The 8133-nt window shown below is 44.8% G+C and overlaps 1 protein-coding gene across 5 annotated transcripts in view; it reads left to right on the plus strand.

The window, feature by feature from the left end:
* Positions 1-8133, plus strand: part of Rffl (ring finger and FYVE like domain containing E3 ubiquitin protein ligase) — a 71301-nt gene that overhangs the window by 60912 nt on the left and 2256 nt on the right. For 3 of the 5 annotated variants that reach the window (XM_008848152.3, XM_029553567.1, XM_008848151.3), the window contains 3 exons: positions 2168-2251; positions 3100-3310; positions 5100-5123. In XM_008848152.3, coding sequence (XP_008846374.1) covers positions 2168-2251; positions 3100-3310; positions 5100-5123 — 319 coding nt within the window. The remainder of the gene's footprint in view (positions 1-2167; positions 2252-3099; positions 3311-5099; positions 5124-8133) is intronic. The other 2 variants (XM_029553568.1, XM_029553569.1) reach the window with 1 other exon arrangement.

An 8133-nucleotide genomic window follows, 5' to 3' on the forward strand; every position in this document is an offset into this window, starting at 1 on the left:
ATAATAAATAAGAGAATTAACAAACCTTCATGTTCAATGAAAGATTATAAACTTCTTGTCACTAAAAGTGATTTTTTTTTTTTTTTTTTTTTTTTTGTGGTCTTTTTGAGACAGGGTTTCCCTGTAGCCCCAGCTGGCCTGGAACTCACTATGTAGACCAGGCTGGCCTCGAACTCACAGAGATCCACCTGCCTCTGCCTCCCAAGTGCTGGGATTAAAGGCGTACACCACCATGCTGGGCTAAAAGTGATTTTTTAAAAAAATTTATTTTATTTTTTTTTTAATTTTATGTGTATGAGTGTATTGCCTGCATGTAGGTAAGTGCACCCATGTCATGCAATGCCCTCAGAGGTCAGAAAAGGCTGTCAGATCCTCTGGGACTGGAGTTACGGATAATTGTTAGCTGCCATATGGGTGCTGGGATTTGAATCTGGGTCTTCTGCAAGAACAGCTAATGTTCTTAACTGCTGACCATCTCTCTAGCCCCTAAGTATTTTTATGTATTTATATTAGTGTTTTGCCTGCATGGAAATGCACTGTGTGTGCACAGTGCCCATGGTGGCCAGAAGAGGGTGTCAGATCCACTGGAACTGGAGTTATAGATGATTGTTAGCCACCATGTGGGTTCTAGGACCCAAACTTGCCTCCTCTGCAAGAGCAGCCAGTGCTCTTCACTGCCAAGCCATTTCTCTAGCCCCCTAAGTTTCCATACCATACCTACAGGTCACATTATGGACCTATTATTGTTGGATACTTTTTGAGACTTTAGAGAACTTTAGTGTCAGTTTCTCCTGTCCTTATAACACCTGAATTTTGCAAATAGGAAAAACAGGCTTGGGGAAGTTAAGTAACTTGGGCAAGGCTATGTGTTAAATCCATAAGCAAGCTGTAGTCAGAGTGCACATCTTACAGTGTTTACCCTACCAGGGCTCTGTCCTTCACCTTTACTACCCTAGCAGTAGTTGCCAAGGACGGGAAGTGTATGCAATAAGCAGAATAGCGGACAGATGAGACTAGTTGTAGATTTTGATTTATCCAGTGGGCAAACTAGGAGTATTTACAGCATGCAATCCAGTTTCTCTCTAAAGAACGAAGGATATTCAGGAACAGGTTAGCTTCCAGAAGACCTCATGGTAGCACAAAGGAGACAGCATCCCAGAGGCTGATGGAGACACCGTACATGCATCCCTATATGTGTGTGTTCTTGTCATCACTTGGGGTGTTGTAATCTCTGCTTTTCATTGCCATTGTAGTTGTTTGATGAGTCGCTGGAGTTAGTAGGTCACTTTGGTTTCCCAGGTTGTCCCTTGATTGGCTCAGCCAGGTTCTGGGGGAAAGGCATGTGAGTCTTGCTTTGGACCCATACAGGCCCTTTGCTGGGGGTGAAGAGGAGCTAGGTGGGGGTTTGTGACAGAAATGGGGATGGAGTTAGGAAGTCACCGTTCTGATTGCTCTGACAAAGCACTCAGGTGAATCCTTTTGGGAAGTTAGACTCCTGAGTAGAATGAATCCCCTCAAGCTGAGGCAGTTGTGTTTCAGTCTTTGGCTGATAGATTCTTAAGTTCATAAAAAACATTAGAGCAGGTTTCAGCTCTTAGACATACTGTGTCCTTCTGGTTAGAGCACATTTCTAGAATGTGAGAGCAGTGACGAAGCTGCAGAGAGAGGGACTTTAGGTGGTGAGGGTCTGGAAACTGTCCCCTCAAAGTCAGTTGAGGAGGCCAGTCAGTGAAGGAGGGCATGGGATAAGGTGTTTAGAAAAACCAGTGGCTATTGGCCCAAGGGGCAGAGTGAGGGGTAATGAAATGGGTAGGGATTGAAGAGACACAGTTTTGACTCGGTGTTGAGAGACAGCATGGTGATAGGAAGAGAACAGTCACCAATGGAGATGGCCATAGCTTTTACCCTGCCTAGCTAAGAGTAAACTGGGTAAGGCCACTGTTGCTGGTAAGCAGAGTTGGTACGCTCTTATTGATGCAGCTTTATCTGTTAAAATCTGCCTTGTCCCTCTACCAGATAGAGTTGTTATTAGAAAGTGGGTATTTGTGGTGCTACTGTGGGATCCTTGATTTCTGGGGGAGATGGGAATCCGTTTTGGACATTGTGTGAGCTGAAAGGTCTCTGGGACATTTCTGTGGATGTGATGGCACACTTTCTCTTCCTACAGGCCACTGGCCATGTGTCTCAGGACCAGGAGGAGCCCGTCTACCTGGAGAACACAGCCAGAGCACTTGCTGAGGATGAGACCCAGGTGGGGCCTCTGCTTCGGTCTGCACCTTTACCTTTACTCTTTTTCTGGTGTTCTTGGAACGTTCCTAGGAGGCTGAGCAGACTCGGGTGGAATGAGAAGGGTCAGTCTGTAATGACAGTCCTGAAGTCCTCTTCTCGGGGAGTTTAAGTGGAAGCATTTCAAATTCACCTTTGGTACTGTCAGTATGAGCAAGCAGATGTAAAGCTGCAGTGGCGTCTTTAGTGTTTCTGAGAGCTACCAGAGGTCAAGGTCTGGGTGCTGCTGTGAAAATCTTGTCCTGTGCATCTAGCATATAGTAGCCACTCTCAGAGAAGATCAGTTGATGAGACTTTCAGGTCTCAGCCAGGCAAGGAACCAGTGCAAAGCATGGTTCTTTAGGGTCATGGAGCCATGGTGAGCCAAGGAGGTCTGCACTGAAAAGGAAGGGCCAGCCACCATGCCTGGGTTTCACGTGCCACCACATGTAATCTCCACAAGAACCCTGTGTGGGAAGACAGCTGCCTCTCCTTTGTGGAGGGGTAATAGGCTCAGTGTGGTAAGCAGCTTGCAAAGTAATATTTAGCATTTAGTCAGTGGAAGGGTCACCATTCAGAATCCGGGTCCTCCCACTAACTGGTGCTCCTTGTACTCATCACTGATGCATTTGTGGATGTCTGCACAAAGCACAGGATGGTGGGGCAGGGAAAGACAAGTCTATTTTGCAGTCCTAAGCACTATTCCAGGTACTCTCTGTTCCAACTTTCTTGAGGTTGGTCACCAAAGTGCATTGTGATGGGTGCTCTGGGGTTTTTAAAGAGAGCTTAGGGGACACAGAATTTGAGCCCCCAATTGTATCTTTGCCATTACAGTCTATCGACTCAGAGGACAGCTTCGTCCCGGGCCGGAGGGCCTCACTGTCTGACCTGACCCACCTGGAAGACATTGAAGGCTTGACAGTACGGCAGTTGAAAGAAATCCTGGCTCGCAACTTCGTCAACTACAAGGGCTGCTGTGAGAAGTGGGAGCTGATGGAGAGGGTGACCCGGCTGTACAAGGATCAGAAAGGACTCCAGCACCTGGGTGAGGAGCTATCTGTATGGCAGCTGCATAGAACTCTGGAGTGTTTGCTGCTACCCCAAATGCAATGGCATCAAACTGATTCAGTCCCTATGTATTTAGCCTCAGAGGAAGTCAGCCATCTGTACCATCTGATAGCCATTTCTTGTCCTTAAGTACCTAGACTAGAGTAAGCCTTGAATATATAATTTAATCCTCAGAGCAGCCTATGCAGGCAAATACCATCAGTATCACCTTTCCCTGGAGAGCCCAGTTTTGAACGGAGGATTTCCTGGTCTTAAGTCCAAGGCCTTCCTCCCATCTGACTACTATTCCATACTCAACAGTAACTTCAGTCTATCCAATTAGAAGACTGGAAAGTGAAGTTTAGCATGTGGTGGGAGAATACATCTATTCTACCTACACTTGAGCTTTTATGCTCATTTCCCAAAGAGTTTGACATGGTGTCATTTTTAGGAGGTACCTAGGAAAGCATCTGCGTCTGTGGTGGCGGGGGGGGTATTTTTTACTATGTTCTCCTTACTGATTCATTGAGACTTTGTTTGCTTTGTTTTGTTGGTTTTTTTTTTTTTTTTTTTTTTTTTTTTTGAGACAGGGTCTCCCTGTAGCCCCCACTGGCCTGGAACTCATTATGTAAACCATGCTGGCCTCAGTCTCACTGAGATATGCCTGCCTCTGCCTTTGCTGGGATTAAAGGCATGTGCCACCACAACTGGCTCCAGGCATTTTTATACTAAAGGCAGAAAAGTCTTGCAGAAGAGAAGTGCCTTTGGCGGTGTTTGGGTAGGCAATCATGCTACCACTGAGCTGTATCCCTCTCTTAATAGCAACATCTTGTGTGCTTTCCCCTGGTGCTGGGTATCAAACCCAGGGTCTTCCACATTCTGTCACTGAGCCACACCTCTAGCCCATTTTTTGGCCATTTGGAATTGGAAATTTCCTGAATTTATTTTATCTTATTCTCATCTTCCCCTTCATCACCAACTGATTTAGGTCTTACTAAAATTTTTGATTTCTTGTTTGATGAAATATGGTTAAAGTAAGATTTCAGGCTCTCTAATAAATTTGAATAGCTCAAATTAAAATTCATCAGTTAGGGGAAGTCCAACTATGCACTGGTTATAGACTTGGGACCTTTCATGAGTTGCAGTCTTCCTTTGGGGATTATCTCAAAAGCCTCTTTAAAGTTGCAAAGATCTGTGGAGTAGATTGTTTTCATTTTTGACAGTCATTATGTAGCCTGGATGGCATAGAACTCAAAAGAGATCCACTTGTCTCTGCTTCTCAAGTGCTAAGATTAAAAGCGTTCACTACCATGTCTGGCTTTTTTTCCCCTAAGACAGGGTCTCCATACATGGCCTGGAACTCATCCTCCTTTCTTAGCCTCCTGAATAGTAGGATTGATTATTGGTATGCACCAGCATTCCTGCCAAGAATATTGACTATATGTGGGAACTTTATCTAGAATCTCTGGCTCACTGAAGTAGATTCTTCATTCTTTTTTACTTCAATGCTGGCTTCAGAGGCAAGGAAAGGATACTGTGTGTGCAGTGTCCTCTTAGTGGACATGTAGACCAGTGGAGTGATCTTTTCTCATCAGATGCACCAGCATGAGCTCCATATGAGTTCTTAGCACACAGAGTGAGTTAGGCAAGTATCAGTCTAGACCCCAGCCAAGCCGTTCTCAGCACAAAGCTGGATAAAGTTCAGAAATGGCGGCAGGATGGTGGGAATGTTCCCTTGTGCCATCACACTGTCACCTATTCACACGTCATTTTTCTTTGCTTTTCAGTGCGTGGTGCTGAAGACCAAAATGGTATGTAATTTTGTTTAGGAATTCTGCATAGGCCCTTAGCAGATCTATCCTTTCATCTTTAACCCTGATGACTGTTCACAGTTTAAGAATTATAAGCATATGGGTTTCCAAAGAGGTGGTGGGGAAACACAGAACTAGACATCCTTGCCTCCCCTCTGAATTAAGGCCACAGCAACCTTTGGTCTGACTGTCTGCATGCCTCCTGGGCTATTGGAGCAGACACCCAGGAGTAACAATAAATGCATGCTCAGTCTTTCATCAGTTTGTTTGTTTGTTTAAGTCGTTGTTGAGTCGTTTTGTAGCCCCAGCTGGCCTGGAACTCGCTGTGCCACCACACCCAGCCTCATCATTTTTTTTTTTTTTACTTAGTTCTGGTCTGTTTGGGGAAGAGTCTCTGCACCTTCGGAGCTATTACTTGGGATTTTGTTAGCATCCATACCAATGAAAAAGCAAGAATGGTGTCCCAAAAGAGCCCTGTTTGAATGGGACTGGGCAGCAGTCAGAGCTGTTGGGGGGGAGATAGGGGACAGCAGAGGCTTCATATGAATGCCCTCTGGGCCCAAAGTGCATATCCTACCTGGGCTACCATGCAGCAAGCAACCACTGGGGTATCTTTAGAACACACTGCAGAACCTTACAGCCTAGGGGATATTTTAACATACAGTGTACTTTTTTTTTTTCTGTCTTTTTGAGATAGGGTCTCCCTGTAGCCTCAGCTGGCCTGGAGCTTGCTCTGTAGACCAGGCTGGCCTTGAACTCACAGAGATCGCCTGCCTCTTGAGTGCTGGGATTAAAGGCGTGCCTGGCTCCACTATACATTTTTTAATGTGGTTGTGAACTAATTCCCAAGAAAGAATATTCTCTGTACTTTTGCAGCCTCCAGACCTAAATTTACCCCGAAGTGAAATGGTCTTCTTTCAGAATGGGACAGAGTTGAGCTTTTTTCTTAGTCCCATCCCCTCATATGATAGATATCAAGATCAGAACAATCTACTTGTCACTTTCCTTTTTCTCATTCTCTGGAGAATGCTGACAACTGTGTTGATGCATTTATTGTTACTCCTGAGAGAAGTAATGAAGAACTGAAATTCTATAAATGACTCCAGCTTGTCTTAGGTATTTGCTACCTTCCCAACCTGTGCTGAGGCCACAGGGCCGTAAAAGGGTTGTCTTCTCATAGCCAACCATATCCTAGAAGTGGTTTTTGACTTTTTCTTTTCTTTTTTTTTTTTTTTTTTTTGAGACAGGATCTCCCTGTAGCCCCAGCTGGCCTGGATTCATTATGGAGACCAGGCTGGCCTCCAGCTCACAGAGATCCACCTGCCTCTGCCTCCTGAGTGCTGGGATTAAAGGCCTGGGGTAGCATGCTTGGTAGACCAGGCTGGCCTTGAACTCACAGAGATCCGCCTGCCTCTGCCTCCTCTGCTGGGACTACAGGTGTTTGCCACCATGCCCGGCTTGACTTTATTATTTTTATATGTTGAGTGCTTTGTTTGCATGTATAAGTGCATCATATGCAAGCAGTGTCCATGAAGGCCAGAAGAGGGCATTGGATCCTCTGGAACTGGAGTTATGATGGTTGTTAGCTGCTATATGAAGCTGGGAACAGAACCCAGGTCCTCTGGAAGAACAGCAAATACCTTAATCACTGAGCCATCTCTCTGCCGCCATGTTCTTGACTTTTTTAGTAGTCCAGAAAAGAGGAAAAGAAAGTCTAGAAGCAACAAATTAAGGGAGAGTTCCCCTGTAGGATGGTAGAGGTGGTTGACATGAGGCCAGTTCTGTTTATGGCTACTTAGTTCAGGCTAGTTTGACACAATGGAGATAAATGGGCCTTTGAACATGTTTTTCTCCTTGTGCAGCTGAATTTGGATATTGGCTGTGCCCACCACATCCCATCAGTGGTATAAGCCAGTTAGTATTTATCAAGAACTGTGTGTACCGGGCAATTAATACCATCTTGATGGTCTCTGCCCTTGCAGCCTTTATTCAGAAGGCCATATGTTCATGAGCTAAAGAGGAGCCTGTCTGGATTTGAATCTTGGGTCTTAGCAGCCCTGTGCCCTTGAACTCTGGTTCAAGTTGCCTCATCTGTAAAATGAGTACCTACTTCATTTCTGTGAGGACTCGGTGGGTTAATACATGAAAGCTTTCAGGACCCTGCCTGGGACATGATAGGCATTCAGTTAATGTGAGCTGTTATCATTCCTTTGGCAGAATGTTCATTATCAGACATTTAAAGAATACTACCATGTGACTCATGTTTTGGGGATTCAAAGATGAATAGCTGACCTCAGAGTACAAAGCAAATGCTAACTATATGATTGTCAAACTTGGTTGAATATGTTGAATTAAGAAGCTCTTAGCCTACTGTGAAAGATTAAGTAAATTATCTTGCAGTGTGATAAGCAGTCAGGGGTATGAGTAAAACATGGTCATGGCACAGAAAAGGGATCAGCTTTCTGCCATGTTCCTCCCTCAAGTCTTTTCAAAGGAAGCCTAGAGTTAGATTGTGGGCTAGGACAGGGGTCCCCATGCTCCTCAGCTTTATTAAATCGGGATTACATTTATAGATAAGCCTTATGATTCTTAAGGAACCATTCATTACAGTCCTGTTTATATACAAATCTTTCTAAACCAGTTTTATCTTTTCTGCAAGTCCTACCTTGGGATGAGTCGTCCCTAAGTACCACTTAGTCACTATATTATAGCCTCAATTCTCCGAAAATTATTTTTGATTTGCAAGTGTTCTCCAAACCTGTTATCTTTTTTTGTTGTTTTTTGGTCTTTATGGGACAGGGTCTCTCTGCAGCCCCAGCTGGTCAGGAACTTGCTATGTAGACCACATTGGCCTCAAATTCACAGAGACCCACATGCCTCTGCCTCCCCAGTGATGGGGTTAAAGGTGTCAAACCTATCTCAGGGTTAAATAAGCAACTAGAGATGGTTTGGTTACCCCCTTTTTCCCCTAAGATATATTCCTTTGTCCCTTTCTGCCTTGCTTGTCTAG

This window comes from Nannospalax galili, unplaced genomic scaffold (genome assembly GCF_000622305.1).
Source record: "Nannospalax galili isolate Female #2095 unplaced genomic scaffold, S.galili_v1.0 scaffold363, whole genome shotgun sequence".
Classification (NCBI taxonomy): domain Eukaryota; kingdom Metazoa; phylum Chordata; class Mammalia; order Rodentia; family Spalacidae; genus Nannospalax; species Nannospalax galili.